At 40.8% G+C, this 21,906-nt stretch overlaps 1 protein-coding gene and 1 non-coding gene across 2 annotated transcripts in view; one reads left to right on the top strand and one right to left on the bottom strand.

The window, feature by feature from the left end:
- Positions 1–21,906, top strand: part of WWOX (WW domain containing oxidoreductase) — a 922,226-nt gene that overhangs the window by 226,233 nt on the left and 674,087 nt on the right. The window contains exon 6 of the mRNA XM_036440624.2: positions 14,097–14,185. Coding sequence (XP_036296517.1) covers positions 14,097–14,185 — 89 coding nt within the window. The remainder of the gene's footprint in view (positions 1–14,096; positions 14,186–21,906) is intronic.
- LOC118721016 lies at positions 19,418–19,524 on the bottom strand. Its single transcript, XR_004988592.1, has one exon. It is a non-coding gene; the product is annotated as a U6 spliceosomal RNA (small nuclear RNA).

Below are 21,906 nucleotides of genomic sequence, written 5' to 3'. Positions count from 1 at the left end.
GCGGGTGCTTAGCTTCATATCTTATTTCTACAAATAGGGAAGCCTTTCCAACGATACATTATTTAGTTATCAAACTTGGTTAATCCAAAGAGGGGTGGGGAGAGCAGAGAGGTTGAAGTTAGCTGTTTTGCCATCAGAAAGTTAAAAATTTAATGGCAAAAATAAAACAGAAAAATCTAAGAGGCTTTGGCTTCCTGGACAGAACGACATTCCTGGGAGTGTACATTTGGTCCCCAACATGACTCAGGGGGATTTCAGTGTCTGGAAGAAAGTTCTGGCCCAGAGACAACAGTGCTATCTTATCAGGAGAATTGGCTCATTAGATGGAGGGAGAACTGAATCCCAATTCTGCCAGCTATTAATTATATTTGTTTTGAGCAGATTTTTTTCATGCCTTCTCGGCCTTTGTTTTCTTTATAAAATAACAGGTCATTAGGTTGACCTTGAAGGGCTCAGCAGGATAAAATGTGACAAAGTTCATAGGTGTTCCTCCTTGGACTACTATCTGCCAGAGCAGCCCCTTAAAAGTGTTTAATTGGCAGTGAGTGTTTGCCTCTTGGAGGGGATTTTGAAATTTATACAGGGGAAGAAGTCTTAGGTCCTAGATATGTGAAGAAAATGACACCGGATCAACTAGGAAAGATGACCTAGTTGATCATCCTCAGCCAGAACACCCTCAAATCCTCTGGGCAGGGGAGTTGGGGGAGGGTGCATTGCAGACCCAGAAAAGAGTGCAGCCAATAACATCATGGCTCTCCTTTCGGAGAAGTGCCAGTGCCCGGGGCCTTCCTCTGCAGGGGTAGAAGCTCTGGGCCACCCTGTCACACTGCCAGCACCAGAAGCTCCCCTGTCATTAAGCCAAAAGGAGCAGGGAAGATGCCTATATAAATATTGAAGAGGCTGGAAGAGGGCCAAGCTGCCTTAACATGCACGCCATCCCAAAGTTGAGTCTAATGAGCGGGTGCTGTTCAACCCAAGGTCTCCCACTGCTCACTCATATACATATTTATAAGCCGGTGTTCCCCCACGCCCCTCCCACTTTATTGCTGTCTGTGATGCTTTCCTGAAAACTTAGTGTATATGTAGCTGGCTTTAAACAGAATTATCCAGTGTGATTCATTTTTCCCATTTGGCTATAAGAGAGGAGAGCACAGAACAAGCCAGAATGAATATGGCTGTTTGTTGATGCCCAAACCAGCATGCTTTGTGCATTGAACAGACAGGGATCCCGTTACTGTACCGAATCTGTGTGAAAGTGTTGGACTCTGTTCCATTCCTCATGGACTTTCCTTTTCCCAGCTCCTGTTTGGACTTCATTTCCTGAAGGAGTCCTGGTGGAGCTGTCAGACAAGCCCCAGAAACCTCACTAATCTATTCAGTGCTTGAGCGCGCTCTTTCTCTCACTCTTGCTCTCGCTCTCGCTCTCACTCTTTTGCTCTCTCTCTCTCTCTCTCTCTCTCTCTCTCTCTCTCTCTCTCTCTCTCTCTCTCTCTCTCCTCAATAACTTCTTCTACTGTAAGACTATCTGGAATTACAGGATTGGGTAAGAAAGTATTACCATTGATCTGATGTATGCATTAGGCTGAATTATTTTAATTAATTTATAAGTCCTAATGTACTTTTGTTTCTCAAAGACTTTTCCAGGCTTATTTTATGCAGTTTGGACTTTTCCAGTTGTCTAATATTCCAGTATCTGTTTCTGCATGTGAACTGGATAGTTCTTCCCTAAGCATATCTCTTTCTTCTGCTATCTTGGCAGGAGCAACTCAGAGCAGCCTCCACCCCCTGACCTGACCTTCTGGCTCTTCTCTGAAGCTTCAGGTTCTGTAGGTACTAGATATGCCTTACACGTTGGGACAGAGAACAGTTTTATGAAATGAGTTTCAATACATGACACAGATCCACAGGGCTATGACTGATTGACAGGTGGCTGTTCTTTTGGTGAAAAAGTTTCTAATCTTCTGTTGTCCAGTGGCTCCACTATTCCTTAGGATCTTGTTATAATCTAAATACATTTTTAAAAAAATATACTTTATTGATTTTTTACAGAGAGGAAGGGAGAGAGATAGAGAGCTAGAAACGTCGATGAGAGAGAAACATCGACCAGCTGCCTCTTGCACACCCCCTACCAGGGAAGTGCCCGCAACCAATGTACATGCCCTTGACTGGAATCGAATCTGGGACCCATCAGTCCGCAGACCGACACTCTACTACTGAGCCAAACTGGTTTCGGCTAAATTCATTTTATGGAAGGAGAAAGAGTATGGGAACCCAATTCATGTGAAGAATAGACCAGGAGTTACACACTGTTCCTCTCAAAGGCCATTGGTGGAAACCTTGATGCCCACCTCAGTGCAGGCTGGGAAATGTAGTTCCTGGATGGTCAGTCTCTTCTCAGCACAATCCCATCCTGTGGAAAGGGGAGAACTTATTTGAGAAAAGCTAGTTCTTTCTCTCCACAGTGTATCTTTTTAGATAACATAGGGTAATTTTTAAAATTCTAGTTTGTTGGTGTTTGCCTTTAAATGTGTGAATTTAAGTCCATTTCTATTCTTTGCGATTATGGATATATTTGTACTAATTTCTGTATTTTATTTTGTGCTTTTCCTCTAACAAGAGTTTTCATTATTATTTTTAGTTCTTTTCAGACATTTTTTGATTGATCCATTTTCTTTATATCCTGTGTACTCCAATGCCATTTTGTTTTCCTACGGTTACTTTGGAAGCTAAGTATCTTCCTTCCTTCCTTCCTTCCCTCTTACCCCCTCCATATTTCCATCTCTTCCTTGGCATACTTCCTTCTGGTAGTTATTCTTCAAATTTGATATACATATTTAAATTTTCTCTTATCAAATATAGTTATTTAATGTCTCCTTCATTTAACCAACAAAACCAAACCCTACATGATTTACTGTATAAAAATATTCTTGCTATTGTTTCAAATCCATCTGTAATACCCTTTCATTGTAATTTGTTTGGTCCTGTGATAATGTTTGGGATGTGCAGAATTTGGGGATAACCTGACTCTGGCTCCTTTTCTGAGTGTGTACTGTGTTGATTTCCCATCTTTTTCTGCCTTTGTGGTTGTTTTGGTTAGAACCTATAAGAGGCATAGTAGATGCCACTTTAAGCTGGAAACCCGATTTCTCTCTGAAACATTTCAAGATTTTTTTCTAGTTTGTCTGTTGAATACCCTGCCTTGCTTCAGCAGAACCTTGGAAAGATTTCTCTCTTTGGATTCATTCTTAAATTAAAAATAGCCTTTGTGGTCAGGCCTCCAGTATGATGGCAATATTACGTGTTTACTGCTTGCTTGGCATACTGAGCTCACAGTGTGACCAGTTTCTGAGAGGTAAGTGCTCAGCCAGCCAGCCGAAAGCACTAGGAGAAATGCCTAGCTTTCCAAATGGCTTATAGATAATTGTTGCTTATAGATAAATGCCACTATTCTGCTTTCATATCTATTTACGAAATTTTTGCAAGTTTGGTGGCATGTTATATATTTATTCATTAATTTTTCTAAATTAAAGCCTGCCTTGAGAACACACTTTGTGCCACTCACTATGTACAATACTAAGTATTAGAGATAGAGACATAAAACTGTGTGTTTTAATTTACCATAAATGTCAATGTGAATTATTGGTGTTTTGGTTTTCTTTCAGTCTCCCACGGTGTTCTTGGGAATGGAGATTGCTATAACCTTTTGGAGGACACCCAGCAAAAATCTATCAAAATTTAAAATGTAGATATCTCTTCGTGTAGCAACTCTATTTCTAGTAATTTGTTCTTTAGAAAAAAAAAATGATATATTACAAAGTATAAGTATCACAGCATTGCATTTGGTAATAAAAACCTGGCAACTATACACTGAGTGGCCAGATTATTATGATCTCTGAAGGCATAATAATCTGGCCACTCAGTGTATATCCTATATAATAAAATACTAATATGCAATTTGTCCCTTCGGCCAGGAGTTTGACCAGCAGGCAGGCCGACCAACCACCCATGTCCCCTTCCTCTGGCCAAGCTGGCTGGACCTCACCCATGCATGAATGCATGCAGCTGGCCTCTAATACACACACACACACACACACACACACACACACACAGAGAGAGAGAGAGAAAGAGAGAGAGAGAGAGAGAGAATGGTCAGATTATTATATATTCAGAGATCATAATAATCTGGCCACTCAGTGTATAAAATGGTATTAATTACAATAAGAACAATAGTAAACACAGGATATCCGTTTAAGATACTTTCCATGGGTATTATTCCATTGAATTCTCACAGAAATCCCAAGAGGACATGTTTATATTATTTCTATTTTTATAGATGAGGAAATTGGAAATTCAGGCTTTAAGAATTTAAGTGAAAGTTCACAAAGCTAGTGAAGGCCGTAGAGGGCTAAACTCTGCAAAGGGGAAATATTTAATAAATGATCAAAAACGTCTTTAATGGGCTAACTGTACAGGTTGAAACTAATAGGAGTAGAATTCTATATAGATATATTTAATCATACAGTAAGTTAGGAAAAGCCAGATTGTAAAATACCACAAGAGCTCTGCAACTATGTTTGTAGGCAAAGATGGTTGCACAATGTTTTTATATTTGTAGAAAATACACTCTGGAAGGATGTATGGGGCAGTGGGGTTTGGGAGATATTTTTACTCAATACATTACACACTTCTGCATTATTTTTTTTTTTAATGAGCCAGTTTTATATTTACAACTACAGATAAATGTAAGTAGCTGAAAACCTCTTCAGGTCCATCAGTGTTCCTCTCACCAGCTCACACATGCAGCCTGGCACTGTGGACCCCTGGTGCCAGTGGTAGGGGCTCTCTGTACATTGTAGGATGTTTAGTAGCATCCCTAGCCTTTATCCATTGAAGTCAGTACACCCCTCCAACTAGTTGTGGGGCCAGAAAAGTTTCCGGACCTTGGCAGATGTGCTCTTGGGGGCAGAATGCCCCCAGTTGGGAACCTCTGAGTGACCCTGCTGGCACGGGGCTATCTGTATGCGGTTTTCTCCATTCTGAGGGTTGAAATGAAAATATCTCCCTCCACCTGAGGGTCTTTCAGGCTTCACCAGTCCTTCATGTGGAATTCAGAATCCTCTAAGCCAGAGCAGACAAATCTTATTTATCTCTTTCTATTCAATTTAACCACTATTGACCTGTCACCGGTAATCAATAGGCACCAGGTCTCTATGTTTTGAGCTGTACACTCTTTCTGAATCTAGGAGGGAGGCACTGTGATTTTTCTTTTATCAGCGGCTTCCCTAGCATAGGGGGTTCCATTGCTTAACAAGTTTCATTAAGAACACAGCTATTAAATATTCAAAATCTATAGACTGTTCCTGTTGAGAATGTAATTATACAGTAAATTAGCTGATGTCCATTATGGTGTCTTTGAAGCACATCGTTGATGTTTCCAGTACTTACATAAGATATAGGGGCCTGTTTATTAAGAGTCTTCAACTGTGTATAAAACCAGAGCAGTCAAAGTAATGGTGTCTGCTGAAGGATTCTTTATCTTATGAATTTACCTTTAGTCATCTATTATTTATTTCAGCTATTTTATATGCCATTATAATAAATATTATGACAGAGAAAGCTTTTACGCTTCAACTTATTGTACTACTCTTTACTTGCCTGCAATCCTTCAACAAAATGTAACCATGCTTTACCTATAGTTAACGTAAATCATCACTTACATTAGAATGAAAAATTTGCTCTGAAAAAAAGGGCTCCTTCTTCAATAGCAAGGCCAAGATGCACAATCATGTTGGCTGCCAAACCCCCGTGGCTCTTGCAGTCTCGCCTTAAACTGTTTTTAAGCTGCAAAGTGAATACATCGCATAGAGGGAGATTGGAAGGTGTTAGAATATTTTCACTCACTTATTAGTTTCCGGCAAGATAAGCATTTTTTATCCAGTGTGCAAAATATTGCCAATTATTGCCTAAGCATTTTTAATAGTTTTGCTTTGCATGGCACCTAACTCATAGACCAAATTAAAGAAGCTGTTATCCAGTGCAGTTTCTCCTCCAATCAGCCTCACAATTACCCATAGATATTGATACTGTTTCTTTTATAAATTGAGTTCCAGCAACACAAGGCAAAAATTTTGACCTGTGTATAATGAAGAAAGAGTTGTCATGATTTCCTTATTAGGGATATTTGTGCATTTTGGTAGGGTGAAGGATAGTGTTGGGGGCACTTGTGGGGACCCAGGTATGAAGGTTGGTGCTTGATGGTTGATCTGAAGGTCAGGTCAAGGCTCTAAGAAAAATCCAGTGCTTAGCTAAGGATCATTTTTTGGTGTCATTTCCTATTTTGAAATGTGGCATCTTCTCTAAGAGCTTTTTCTTGTTAAGGGCACAGTGGCACAGACTGGTGCACACGAGCAGGGCTGTAAGAGACTCTCAACATCTCCTTTTCCTGGGGTGCTCTATCAAAACAGGCATTTATCAGTGCACTCTTTTCATCTGCAGGTTAGGCTGAGTTTGGGAAAACTTCCCCCGACTTGCTCACGAAGCTGGTATGGGTCCTTTCACTGGAGGTACTGGAGCTGAAAGTAGATGCCAGTGTTTATTTCCTATATTTCCCAGTGAGGATGCGGCCCTCCATTGCCACCATTAGCATTACTTATATATAACACTGGAGAGACGAGCGTTATGAAGTCTCACATAGGATATTGATGAATTATTAAACCAGTTTAGTTAGGTCTACATCATCGTTCAGTGAATAATGTTATGTCAACAATATGCTCAGTGCCAGTGTCTCTCGCTGTTGTAAATGTGACAACTCCTATTTAAGGTTTCCGAACATAAAATCAGGACTGCCTGTGTGTAAAGTGGAAGGCTGAGAGACATCAGCATAATGCAATTAAGGCCCATTGGATTGGAATTTGCAAGATGCCATTAGCAATAAGCTCTGAATGTAGATTATTGCCTTCGTTACATTTTCTCTTTCAGCAATAGCCTTCTCTTATAAATTTCAAATGTATAAAATAATAGGATATAAAATAGACACAAATAAGAATATAAAGGTGACATTCATTTCTTTATAGCTTCTTGGTGTTACATGTTAAAGAATAGGACGACAAGAATATATACAGCAGAGGGTGGTATTTCAGCAAAGACGCAAGCATTGGAACGGTCCCCATCTGGTTATAGAGAGCCTGGATCTCTGTCTTACTGGCTGTGCTCAGCCTCTGTTTTCTCAAAGTGGAGACTGATATACTTTAAAAGATACTTCATATGACTCTTAACTAAAAAGTAAACGCCTATTTTGCCTGAGGTGATAAGCTGGTGTACTGTGTGACTAGAAAAAAAGAGCAAGGATTTAAGGAAGGGTTGAGAGAGGCATTTTTATACCATTTTAAGATACAAAATTCTTAGCATAAAGTTTTTTCTATTAAAGCTATGTCATAGGTATTCATTATTTTTTCACCTTTAAGAAATAATAAACACATGTAAGTGAGATTTTTATTTTTTTATTTTTAGAGAGGCCAAGAAATGAATTCTTTTGTAATTGTAAGAGAAGGGTAGATACTCATCCAGTTGGCATAGATCAGTGCTTTCAAGTGAGATTACACACTAGCTAATTCCCCTAAACACAGCATTTACATCTGTGTTTGCATATGGCATGTCCCCCATAGCTGAAGGAGACTCTACTCTTGGTGTATTGAAGGCTGTGCTCCTTCATCGCATCTGGGTTTCTCCATCCTTTCCTTTGTTGCTGGTAAGAACATTATGAATGTGAGATAGTTTACATATTGTAGTGTTGGGGCAAAAAAGAAAAGGAGTAAAGGCGTTAGAATTCTTGGAATATGCATTTACCTTTAGAGGCAATGTTACTGAATGAATGAATCTATTAATGAATCTATTAATGAGTCTATTAATTCATTCTTAATGTTGTCTCTCTTATTGTTGCCCAAGAGCAGGACAGCATGCTGCCTCTGCATGAGGCAGTTCCAGATCCAGTGGGTTTCCTGGGGTGCAGTTGCTTTCTCTATTTGTGAACTGGGTGGTTAATAAATGGCCCTGTTAAAAAAAATAAAAAAATACATGGCCCCATAGTGCTGCTGTGGGGCTTGAAGCTGCCGTGGGGCAAGGACTTCTGGCCAGTATTCTCAGATGGCTACTGTTACCAGCTAAGCACACTCAGCCCTATCCAAGAGGAGTGAAGCAATTTGGTGCATATGATGATTACAGTGATAATAGTGGTAAAAATAACAACAAAACAATCACAGTAATGCTATTCTTTGGTAATAATGACAGACCACCCATCAGGCATCAGGCATTGCTCCAAGTGACTTACATATATATGTTACCTCATTTCCTGATATGGCAGGTGCCATAATTATTTCCATTTCACAGAAGAGAAAACTGAATGCACAAGATGGGGAAGTAACTGGCCATCTGGTAAGTACTGGGACTGGAGTTCAGACCCAGGTAATCCCACCTGAGTCCCTGGCCTAACAAACCCCTTTTAAGTCCAGAACATTCACAGAGATGGGACTTGGGTGACTGTAGCCTCAGGGCGATTCTCTAAGCCTTCTTCCTTCTGCTCTGGTGAGACTTGTTTTCCTCCTCCCAGAGTTTCTAGTCAGACTTTCTTTGAGCTACTGATACTAATTTATGAAATAAATAAAGAAAATAGCAATTACTAATGTCCTTTATTATGGAAAAGCAATGGTCATTCTTTTTAGCAGTGGCCTTCCAACTAATAATAATAATATTTTTTATTTATGTGCTGCATACCTTATATACATCATGTCTAATCTTTACTCTTAACCACCAAAGACAAATGCCCATTTTCAAGTAAGGCAGTCGAGGCCCTGAGCATTGAGGTCATGTCCCTGAGGTCTCCCTGCTTGTGCTGTGATCCTGAGCAGGAACCACAGCCCAGCTCTGCCATCCCTGCTGCAGATGACAGCCTCCTTCTATTTCTTCATTTAAATACCAAACAATCCCCATATGGTTCCTTTGGTTTCGGGCTATGTCACATCTGAGTCACACTTGGCTAATTCATAGTCATAATATGGCATGAGAGATTACTGTTGCATAACAACAGCAAGCAGTCGAAGGATTCTGCTCATACAATCACTCAGACAGGTTTACAAAGAATAGACCAGGCAGACTTGGTCTACAGAACAGTGCCATCAGGGACTATCCCAGGGTCCCAGGGAAATGTAAGAAGAGTGCATGGATTGCTTAATTACTCAGTCTTTCTGGTAGAGCCTAGAGTGTCAGGAGCAGTTGGGCATCTCAGCTACTTAGAAGTTGCCTGATGTTTCATGTGTGAGATGCCACCTGTGCCATTCTGTTTTAAAATGATGGGTACTAGCATCTGTATACATAATTTAAAATAAATTTACATTCTTGTTTTGCCTGAGATGATAAGCTGGTGTACTGGTGTGACTAGAAAAAAAAAAAAAGTAAGGATTTAAGGAAGGGTTGAGAGAGGCATTTTATACAATTTTAAAATTCAAAATTCTTAGTATGAAGTTTTTTTCTGTTAAAGCTAAGTGTATGATTGAATAGATGGAGACAGAGACAGACAGACAGACAGATAGATAGAAAAGGAAGGAGAGATCGACAAGTGGAAGGATAACAGTTTATTTTAGGGTGGAGAGATTGTACATGCATTTATTTTGTTCATATTTTTCCAGCCTTTTAAAAGTTCTCTATAACTAATGAAAGTGTGAAGTAGGCAGAGACCTGAAAAAAGCCTGGGGAGGTAGGCAGGGCCAAGTCACATCATAGTCTTTACCATTCTCCATTACACATCCCCATCAAATGCCTTTTTCTGGGCTCTTGGAGGGTTGTACCTTCTCAAACAATGCAGTTACATGAGTTGTTTTGCCAATGAAATGTGAGCAGAAACAGCCTCTGTCAATGCTGGGTGGAAACCATGGGGAACCCTGTGCAATTGCCACACTCCTTTCCCCACTGTGGAACTTGCTGATGTTATAGAGGTGGAGGCTTCATCTGCCTGAGCCCTGGTTGCCCTGATGAACATGACTTATGATTAACATGGCCCCACCACCCTGGGATGGATATGGAACATGAGCAAGTAATAATCCTTGGTGTTTTAAGACACAGAGGTTTGTTTTGTGTGTGTGTGGGTGGGTGGGTGGTGTACTTTATGGAATTCTGTCTGACTGACACAAACTGTGTGTGAACCAAACTGAGGGATCTAGACCATATCTTCTTGTCCATTCCCAGCTGCAAAAGGATTTTAAGCTGGGACTTTGTGTGTGTTTGCTTGGCCAATCCAGAGAGCACATCTGGCCAAACAAAGCTGTATGGCATGTGATAATTCTTGCACCTCTTAATGAGAAGGTCACCTGTTCCTTTGTGTGATGGAACATTTTTATATCTCAAATCTGGCGAAGGTAACACAAATTTATATGTGTGGTCAGATGTCACAGAATTATACACAAAGGCATTACAAATAAATTAACTAAGTGCATCCAAAAACTGGTGAAATCTTAGAAGTGTCTGATGTCTAATAAATTCCACTCTGCCAGTGTCAATCAAGTGGTTCTGATCATGGCTGAGATGTCACCATAGAGGATGTTGCAAGGTGAACACTTTAAATACCATTTCTTGAGAGTCTATTATTAGTTCCAAAACAGAGTTGACAGCAGCAACAAAAAGTTCATGAGCTAAACCATGGAAGTGAATTGTGGTCAGTCCCAGATTCAAGGCCCGACAGGGCAGAAAAGCTCACACTGGCAAATTGAAACACTTGCCTTCACCTCGCAGTCCACAGGTTATCCCTCAAAAATAGGACCCACCAGCCTCTGCATTTTCATTTAGAGCATGTCTCATGATAAACACTTTTATAAAGTTGCTAAAGTTCTTAGGTAGTCAGAAAAGCAAATCTCCCAATACACACACTCATAAACACCCTCTTCCCCCCATTCTAAAAGCTGTGTTCTGTCCCCCCCACCCCCCCACCCCACTGGATTCACTATATCGCACACAGTTTCACTACATTTCTCAGGGTCGGTAGTAGAAACAGAAACCTGATACTGAGGGCAGGAGAATTACCTGAGTAATAGTGTGCAGACTTGAATCACTGTCCCCAGGAGCCTAGTAACCCAGAGCCTGTGGATTAGTCTGTTGAACTGCTTGATGGCTTGTGACCCCTTGTTCCCCCTGGAGGTGTACATTCTGATTTTGTTCTTATTAGTAGTGGCAGCTCTGTGCATTATTTTAAAGTGAAAGGGAAAGACCAACAGACAACTTGCCAACTGTAAGTTACACACACAGAAGCATGTGAAGGCCTTTTTGGCCATGCCATCACTATCCTTCTCCTCCTTTTGAAATCTGCACGTTGGTGCATCTGCTACTGCATAATGAATGTAAACCTATACTGGCCAGGCTTTTGCCACTGGTCTGCTGTTAGGTTTGGGGAAGTCATAGAATCCTTCTCTGTCCACTTTCCCTAGAACTGGGCTCTGTGATTAGACATGACCTGGGTCCTCCAGGATATAACAGACATCTAATCCTCAGGGCAGACCCTTGCATATCCTTAACACCATGCTGCATAGCAGTCCACCCAAACCACCATTTACTGCGGGCTGGCACCAGGGGAGGAATTGGGCATAGTAGATGTTTTATCTCTCTCTCCTTAAATTTACCAAACAGCTCCTCTTTTCCAGACAGGATGGTGGGTGCTTTACACTTATACTCACAATTCTGTGAGTAGGCCATTAATAGTCACCTTTTACAAAGGAGGAAACTGAGTCTTAGAATTGTTTCATGGCCTCAAGGCAGGCTTCTTCTCAGCTGTCTCTGCCTGGTGTTTGTTATTCAAAGCTTTGGAACTGGGTGAGAGCCCAGGACCTTGGCAGCCAAGATCAACTGCCCTACATCCACTGAGCATCCCTGCATGGCCTGTATCCATCCTGAGTAGAACAGCTCGTTTGCAGGATGTTCTTAGCAGTGCTGTTTGCATTCGCCTTTCCTAGCCTTAGAGAGGTGTCATGTTATTCTCCTTAGTCTTCCTGTAGCCTCACCATCTAGACAAGAATTCTCAATTCAACCATTTGTTTGAGGGGCTCTTTTACCTGATTAGGCAGGTGGCCTGGAATCCTATCTTTGGAGGAGGTGGGTCTAAGAACTGATAGTATTGAATATCACACCCTGAAGTCCAGCCAAACTAAAAATTGGGAGTGTCTTTCACACAAGGCGAGTCTGAGAGGAAACCCTGATCTTTCCAGAAGTGTGCTGGAGCTGTCCAGTGGAATGTGATGCATCAAAGCCTGACTGCTCCAGCCCTTTGAGTTCCTTTCCAAGAGGGAACTTGGGCTTTTGTGTCAGATTGGCTTAAAATCAATGCTTGCTACCTGCACTTCTGGCCTCTCTGATCTCTTATAAGAAAAGTGGGAAAATATAGCCCATTGCTCAGGTGTGAGGGTGAAACTAGATTGTGCATGTAAATGTCCAGCCCATGAAAGGCTCTGAATAGATAGTAGCCATTATGAGTATCATTATGATAATCCACAAATGCCCCATCTGTCTGTAGTGTTTTGTGGGTTACTAAACCCCAAACATCTGAGTCAGTCATAATCCTTCTATATAAGTGACTTTTACCTGTTTCTGTACTTACTATAAATAAACTAGTGACCCAGTGCACAAAATTCATGCATATTAAAAGGGAATTAATTAGAGGAAATATTTTAATATTGCTATCTGCCCTTTCTCTATAATAGAAGTGTCAGAGATAAAAGAAAATTAGTAAAATATATATAAAAATCCTCTTCCTGTGTGAGTCTGGGGCCAGCCACGGGAACCAGAGTCAAGTCCCTGCCCACCTACATTTGCCTTGAAATTGTATGAGACCTAGCCCCAGCCAGCCCCAACCCATCAAGCCCTGCCAAGTGGGGGGCGTGGCCTCAAGTCCCCTGGCCTGGCACCAGGGCAGGGGTGCGGCCTGAGGTCCCTGGCCTGGACCAGGGGGCATTGCCTGAGGTCATCTGTCAAGCCCCGCTGGGCCAGGGATGCGGTCTCAGGTCCTCCATCAAGTCCCATTGGACAGGGGGTGTGGTTTCAGGTCCCACGGCCTGGTGCCAGGGTGGGAGGTGCGGCCTGAGGTCCCCCGTCAAACCCTGCTGGGGCTGCAGTCTGAGGTCCCCTGTCAAGCCCCATCAGGCAGGGGTGTGGGGCAAGGGGGTGGGGGGGCGCAGCCTCAGGTCCCCTGCCCCTTCCCAATGCCATGCAACTTCAGGTCCCTGCTGATTGCTCATTAAGGCTTATTACAGAAACTTGGCCTCTGCTGTGGGTGCAACCATTTTGTTACTACATGATGGTCAATTTGCACATTTCCTCTTTATTAGGTAGGATTGTCTTTACTTTTTGTGATTGTTAATCTTCACCTGAGGATATATTTCCATGGAGTGGAAGAGATGGGGAGAGAGAGAGAGAGAGAGAGAGAGAGAGAGAGAGAGAGAGAGAGAGAGAGAGAGAGAGAGAGAAATGGATGTGTGGGAGACACATCGATTGGTTTTCTCCCACATGCACCTTGACCAGGCCAGGGACTGATCCTGCAACTGAGGTACCTGCCCTTGACCAGAATAGAACCTGGGGCCTTTCAGTCCATGGGCTGTCACTCTATCCACTGAACCAAACCAGCTAGGGCTATATTGTCTTTAATTTTTGATACAGTATTGGAGGAGTAATTCCAGAACCTGCATGGCAGTTTTTGAGATTAAAATGTCAGCTGAATTCTTGCCCCAGTCAGCTGTGTCCTGGTGTTCCTATCACTCCGGTTTTTTAGGATGCAGAGTGAGAGGCGATACGGGAGCCTGAAGACCCTCAGGCGCCTCTCCTGTGCGCTGCATGAAGCAGCACAACCCCCAGCCTGCAGTTTCAGCAGAGGCCCGGCCTCACATCCTCCCTAAACTTGGCAGTAAAAGCCCTGTTCTTCCATTCATTTTGATGATTTATATTCTCTCTGGGCTTCTAATATTAAACAGGGGAATTCCGACATGTTCCATAACACATTTACTGTAACTTGATACCACGAACTAAACTTGCTGTTATTTATCATTTCTTTTTATTTTCTCTCATTCCAGCATAAAGCCAAGGTAGAAGCAATGACCCTGGACCTCGCTCAGCTCCGTAGCGTGCAGCATTTTGCTCAAGCGTTTAAGGCCAAGAATGTGTGAGTGTTCTAGTGGAGGGTTATAGATCATAATATCTTACTATTGTAATGTCTTTATCAGATGAACATAACTGGGAGAATGCAAGGCTGTGGTGTTGTCTCGGCGTCCAAGCTGGAGGCTCATTTATATTGGCCCAGCTAAGGTGCACCATATTTTCTTGACTCTCATTATGACATGTGTCATCCATCTATTAACAGCCTCGCAGATAAAAAGAAAAGACACGATTAAAGCACTAGTAGAAGTGGCTAATAAAAGCCAGATGATCCTACGTGCATCCTGCTTATGGACATTTTTGCAGTCTCCGAGTGGAGGGAAAGAACATTTTCTTTTTTTTTTTTTTTTTTTTTTTTTTTTTTTTTTAAAAGGCTTTTACTTTTTTTTTTTTTTAATATATTTTATTGATTTTGTACAGAGAGGAAGGGAGAGAGATAGAGAGCTAGAAACATCGATGAGAGAGAGTCATCGATCAGCTGCCTCTTGCACACCCCCTACCGGGGATATGCCCGCAGCCAAGGTACATGCCCTTGACCGGAATCGAACCCAGGTCCCTCAGTCCCCAAGCCGATGCTCTATCCATTGAGCCAAACCGGTCTCGGCGGAAAGAACATTTTCATTGCACTCGGAAAGAGGATACTTCAGCTATCCAGTATAGCAAGGGAGCTGAGGATCAGAGCGTGAGAAGGAGGTTTCATTGTTTTTCAAATCTGCCATGATTTTATGGTGGTGTGCGAACGTGGCTCCCAAATGGGCTCCCATCATGAAAAACTTACTTCTTTTTTCATTCTTTTTTGTCTTTCTGAATGCCTTGGCTAGAGACTGACAAATTTTTACTATACTATTGCATGTTAACTCTCTTTCAGAGAGAGAGAGAGAGAGAGAGAGAGAGAGAAACAGACAGACCCAGATCTGGTGCTGAGGCAAGCAGTGGTGGTCAGTGCCATTTTAATGGTAATATTTTGTGCCCAAGTGTTTATTTTTACGGTTCTCTCATAATTTTTAGGGCAGGCAATACTGGCTTCTTATTTAACATAGGGGTTTGAATTTCGTTAAGAAGTAACTTTCAGTGGATTGAATTATTAAACATGAGGATTAAGTTAGTAGAGGTGCCAAGTATAAGATAGTTCCAAAGGAGGTACCAGTTCTCCTGACTGAATTTGGAGAACTCTGATGCATGACAAGCTGTCTTTGCATTAGCCTGTTAGGATCCTGAAGCAGATGATGGGTGTAAGGGGAGGTAGTCTAAGCCAAATATTTATATGTAGATCTGATCCCCTCAGTTCTGTCCAGTATCCAATTCTTCTCGTGTCTCCATCAATTTCCCACTCAACAATTTTAGATGGTTAAGGAGTCTGTTCTCTGAATCTATTTCTGGAACAGACAAGTGGCCTGAGTCTTGGAGGTTGAAGGACTGAGTTAGAGTCCTCAATGAGACTTGCACCATCCCCTTAGTGCAGGCTGCACACTCACAGGAATACTTGGACAACATCCCTAGTTTGCCAGCAGGCCTGGGTAAGCCCTACCATGTGTGCTTTCTGTAGTGTTTGGCAATATTAGCCCAACACTACAGTGGCCAGTTTGGGTGTAGCAGTAGTTTTTTATTTTTGTTTTTTTAATCCTCACCAGAGGATATTTTTTCTATTGATTGTTTTCTTTTTAACAGAAAATGGAGGGGAGAGAGATTGGAGTGGGGCGGGGCGGGGGGTGGGAAGAAAGAGAGAAAGAGAGAAAGAGAGAGAGAGAGAGAGAGAGAGAGAGAGAGAGAGAGAGAGAGAGAGAGAGACAGACATTGATTGGTTGCCTCCCCCCTCTTCCCCCCCCTCCAACCAGGGCCAGGGATCCAGACTGCAACCGAGTTAGTGCCCTTGACCAGGAATGAAACCCACAACTTTTTGGTCCACAGGCCAATGAGCATAACTGGCCATGGCAGCAGTAGCTTTTAAGACATTTGCTCACTTACACCTTTATCATTCACTTATCCACGTGTTCATTCACTTAACAACCATGTAGTGAGTATCTCCAAAGCCTCAGATACTTTTCCCAGGTTTGGGAAGAGTGGGTGACCATTGGAAGCCCAGTTATGCTGAAGCAAGCCATAATCTCAGTTGTCTAGGAAGCAGCGTTTTGTCGCGAATAACTTACTCCTCAAACAAATGCTTTTTGTGGTTGTTTGAAAGGTAGTAATAAGAGTAATCACAATAGCAGCAGTAGCAGCTCATTTATGAGTAGTTATCAGGGGCCTCACACTTAAGAACCCTTTGTGTACATTTTCTGGTTAAATTCTCAAAGCAACCCTTTGTGGTAGGCGATGTGTGATATCTCTATTATACAGATGCAGAATGGGAGACCAAAGAGGTAGCTGGCTGGGAAGCAGATGGGCTCAGGTCCTGTAGGATTCCTTACTCCTGCTTCCCCCTCCATGATCAACTGTCCTTTCTTTTACATGAGATGAAACTGAGATCAGAGAAAGTGAGTGACTTTCACAGGCTCACTTGGCATGTTGGCAGCAAATGTAGGTTTTTTGTTTTTTTTCAAGCTCTGACTTTTTTGCCCGCTCCTGACATCGTGCTGCTCCAGCACGAGCTTAGATGTATTGCTTCTCCTCACGTCCTCCCATTCTGTGTCAGACCGCATTGTGAGCAGGCAGTTCTGCTGGAGAGAGCCAACTGTTACATAATAGCACTGTGTTCCAATTCTTAACGGGACCATTAGTTTTTAACCATTAAGTAGTTCAAAAATCAACACGTTCAACTGCCTTTTGTAATCACCAAGCTCCAACTTCTTGGAGAAAGCTCTCACCCATTTTGCCCTAATCTTAGATTTTAGCAAATGACTTTGAATTTGTATACTTCTGGGTTCAGAAACAAGGGTGATTTTCCTTTTAGCAAACCCTGTACCACAAACCTTTTTTTTTTTTTTTTTTTTTTTTTAATGTCTCTCGAGGGTAGTGTTTTACATGTTTTGGAGAAATATTGTGGTGGGGAAAATATGCATAAAAAAAGCGAGTGATTTCAATGTTTGAAATCCTGCCAGTGAAATCACTTCTGGATAGGCAGTCGGCAGTTGAGCGCTTACAGGTCTTTAGATTCTGAGAACTGTCAGAAGTGAACTTAAGTGCTGGTGACTGGGCTGCCAAAAAGACATGTGTAGTTCTATTCTTATAATCACCTCCCATCTTTAGACATTAAAATTTCCATGTGTGTAAAGTATAATGACAAATGAAAGTAAGGCTGCCAGTTCAGAGCTAGCCTCTTTCTGTGTTGGGAGACTGAGGAGAGGAAACACCATTGAATTTAAATTCAATGTGGATGCCTCCATTTCATATCCCATTTCTAAGCCTGTCTGCAAGCACCCAGGAAATATTTCAGGCTCCCTTTTCCTGCGTGTCTTCCCTGAGTTCACACTCCAGCTCAAGAGTGTCTCCTGCACTGCAATACACAGGGTCTTGTGTAGATGGAGGCCCTGAGACTGTAGAAACAGATGTGCAGTGGAGACCATGGTACAAGACTTGGCTCACTGTACTCTGGAGCCACCCTCCGTCTGCCTTCTCTTAGGAGGAGATGCGGACTGGCCTGTTCTGGGAAATCTTCTGTGTTCGGGTTGGGAGTGAGGCCATTTCAAAATGAGCACTGCTGATGTGATTATGCAAAATCACAGATCCTCATCAACTTTTCATTTATTTTGTGCAAGGCAATGTGCTAAGCACATTTGTCTTTAAATTCTTACAGTAACCCTGGGCATTAGTCATTTTTATCTCTATTTTACAACTTGAAGGCGCCGGCTTTTCAGAGAGAGTCTAAATGGTTTCCCTCAGGTTAGCAAGTGGTCGGTTCCAAAATTTGAATCCAAATCTGAACTCAGGGAGTCTCCTGTTTTTGTTAAATTCTCAGACTCCAGTCATAGTTTTCAGGGTGGATTTCTGTATTGGTATGTATTGCTGCATAATATGTTATTTTGAAATTTAGTAGTCTAAAAATATTTAAAACAATAAACATTTCTATCATCTCTTCCTCTTCCAACTTGTTTAAGTCAGGATTCGAATAATATGGTCATTGCATTTTTTAGAATATATCTTATTGATTTCAGAGAAAAAGGGAAAGAGATAGAGAGAGAGAAATATCATGAGATGTTTCATCATCTACTGGCTGCCTCCTGCATTCCCCTTCTGAGGATTAAGCCAGCAGCCCAGGCCCGTGCCCTCCTGATTCATAGATTGATGCTCAATCACTGAGCCACACCTGCTGGACAAGACCAGGTCAATACATTTTATTTTTTAATTAATTGATTAATTTTCTTATTTTATTTTTATCCACTATTTTTATTAAGGTATTAAATGTGTACATATGTTACCATTGCCCCCCATCCCACTCCCATACATGCCTCTCTCCCCAGTGTTTTGCATCTATTGGTTATGCTTATATGCATGCATACAAGTCCTTCGGTTGATCTCTTATCTTCCCAATCTCTCCCTAACCTTCCCACTATAATTTGACAGTCTGTTTGATGCTTTACTGCCTCTGTATCTATCTTTTTGTTCATCAGTTTATAATGTTCTTTATAATCCACAAATGAGATCATGTGGTATTTTTCTTTCATTGACTGGCTTGTTTCACTTAGCATAATCTTCTCCAGTTCTATCCAGGTTGCTGCAAATGGTAAAACTTCTTTTTTATGGCAGCATAGTAGGATAATTAGTGACTTTGAGCATGTTTTCATGTGTCTCTTGGCTGTCCTTCTGTCTTCTTTAGAAAAGATTCTATTTAGGTCCATTGTTCATTCTTTTATTGGATAATTTATCTTCCTTTTATTAAGTTGTATAAGTTGCTTGTAGATGTTGGAGATTAAACGTTTATCATTTATAACATTTGAAAAATGTATGTTCTCTCTTGTTTTGTTGATGGTTTCTTTTGCTGTGAAAAAGCTTTTTTATTTTGGTGTTGTCCCATTTGTTTATTTTCTCTTTAGCTTCTATTGCCCTGGGAGCAGTTTCAATGCAAAAGTTCTTTCCAATATGTCTGAGATTTTGCTATCTGTGGATTCCTCTAGTATTTTTATGGTTTCCTGTCTGATGTTTAAGTCCTGTATCCATTTTGAGTTTATTTTTGTGCATGGTATAAGTTGGTGATCTAGTTTCACTTTTTTGCATGTATCGGTCCAATTTTCCCCACACCATTTATTGAAGAGACTGTCCTGACTCCATTGTATGTTCATGCCTCCTTTGTCAAATATTAATTAAAAATATGGAATGCTTCATGAATTTGCATGTCATCCTTGCACAGGGGCCATGCTAATCTTCTCTGTATCATTCCAATTTTAGTATACGTGCTGCCGAAGTGAGCACAGCTCAATGCATTTTAACAAAAAGTTTTTCTGTCAATTATTTTTCTTAAAAAATTAATGCAATATGCAGGGTGGAGCCAAAGTATTTTTACAGGTGTGAGTATAGAAAATAATATAATAATTAATAAATACTAAATCAAGAATAAACTGTATTTTAGGTACTCACAACTATAAACCTACTTCTGCTCCAGCCTATTTGTGGAAGGACCCAGGTTGTCCTCTTGAGTTTTCTGTAGTCTGTAGATTAGTGACTGTATACATGGGGTGACATTTAACATGTTCTAGTGTCATCTATGTTTCATGTGACATGGTAGCTAAGTCTAGAGGCTTGAACAAATTCCTGTTTAATTTTCTGGCAAGCATAGCTCATAAATGGTGGTGAAGTCTTCCATCAAGAGGGCACGAATACCTGGTTGCTAAAGCCAGTTTTCTCAAGGCTCAGCACACCCGAACCAGCCCCTTCCTCTGCCCACTCTCTCCTGTTCCGCCCACCCCATTTTCATTCACTTATTGTGTCATTCTCCACTCACTTCTGGGTGGTCAGCCCAGGAAGCCTCAGCCTGCTTCCAGACAGTTCTCCCAGGAGTTAGGGATGGTGGTGGTCAGCCAGTGTGTCTCAGGTCGAATTATTTAGGGAATTACTGGAAAGTTCCAAACCAAAGCCTGTGGTAAATCCCAACCAAACTGAGTTTTGAGGAATATTTTTGTTTCAACTGCAATCCTGGAGTGCAGCCAGACTCCACACTGCCTGGCAGCGGAGGCATCCATCAGAGCATGAGGACGGATCCTTACAGCTCAGTCGAACCACACATTGGAATTTTCTGTGATGGGCACTGGAATAGTAACATGTTGTTTGTGGTGATTTTGCACATTTTCACCTCTAGTCCTATGCCTAGTTTACTGAGAAGCACCCATTTTGAATAGGGTCTGGAAGAGCTCAACAGCTCCAAGACTTGGGAACTCCATAAATTTTTTTTTCTTCAGATGTTATATAGTTTGAGTTCCATATATTCCTGAAATAATGAATACTATGGTTCCAATCCTGGAATGTTAAAAGTTGGTGGTTGCGTGTAATGTATAGCAAGTCCAATTGCTTGCAACCCAGTTACCAATCAGCTCTTTTAGTTCTGACCAAGGGCTTTGATTCATGATGGAAATTAACTGAAATTGATAGTAAGTTCATAATAATATTAACATAATACATGCAGGTCTGAAGGTTTCTAGAACTTCATTGTTGATCATGGATTTCTGTTTTCTCTTCTTTACTTTCTGTCTCCAGTATAATTTAAAGAAATTTGGCTTCCTTAATTTTAAAGAAATAATATAAGATAGTAATGTTTAAAAGAAAAGATTGAAAGTTTTCTACCCCATCTTTATTTTTTAAACATTTGAAGGAGAAAAATCTTTAACACAGTTATTTATTTTCACTTTTTACTAAATTACTTTCAGAACTTGCATGTACTAATCCTAGATATAATATTCTTGGATTCCTATTCCAAATTTTGCTGTCTCAAATTCTTCTATGGAAGTGGGTGGGCTATAAATTATAAATAAATTCCAAATTTTGAGGGATAAATTACCCCGAAGACCATTGTGTAAATTATGGCTTAATCTTTCTTTCTCTCCTCAGATCAGCTTTAAGAATAATGTTTTAGCCAATATATCTGCATTACTCTTTGCTCAACATGAGAAATCCATTTCTGGTTTGCCTAACAGAAGATCATGTTGCTTTGCTTTTCTGCACTGTATGAAAACTAAAATAAATAAAAACAAAGAGTCAGGTTTTAGCTATAATAAATTTTCTAAATCTACATCTTAATTATGACTTTTTAAGGAAAATTTTTAAAATTATGTTAGTTTTTACCATCCCATACATTTTCCATCTTAAGTTATTAAAAATTTATATTGTGAAACATTTAATGTATTTAGAAACATCAGAAAAGAATGCTTCCCTCATAAGTAAATTTTTAATCTTCTGAAAATTAACTCTTTTAGCATCATTTGCTTTTATATAATTCTTTAGAACTCTTTCTAAAATATATTGTTATTCCTTAATAAACAGAAATATTAACTTTAAGCAATTTATTATAGCACAGAGGTAAGCAAACTTTTGTATAAAGGGCTAGAGAATAAATACATTAGACTTTTCATGCCATAAGATCTCTGTTGCAGTTAGCTCTGGCTTGTAGCATGAAAACTACCTGGACAATATTTAAATGGATGAATATGACTGTGCTCCAGTAAAACTTTATTTATCAAAACTGGTGATGGGATGGATTTGCCAGGGGCCACAGTGTGACATCCACTGGTGTAGTGGAACGAATACAGGGTTTGGGGATCAAGTGAACTAGGATTTAAATCCCAGATCTACTACTTATTAGTT

This window comes from Pipistrellus kuhlii, unplaced genomic scaffold, assembly GCF_014108245.1.
Source record: "Pipistrellus kuhlii isolate mPipKuh1 unplaced genomic scaffold, mPipKuh1.p scaffold_m20_p_17, whole genome shotgun sequence".
NCBI classification, from domain to species: Eukaryota; Metazoa; Chordata; class Mammalia; order Chiroptera; family Vespertilionidae; genus Pipistrellus; species Pipistrellus kuhlii.
Note: the sequence above shows the minus strand (reverse complement) of the source record. Positions and strands in the feature narration are given on the sequence as shown.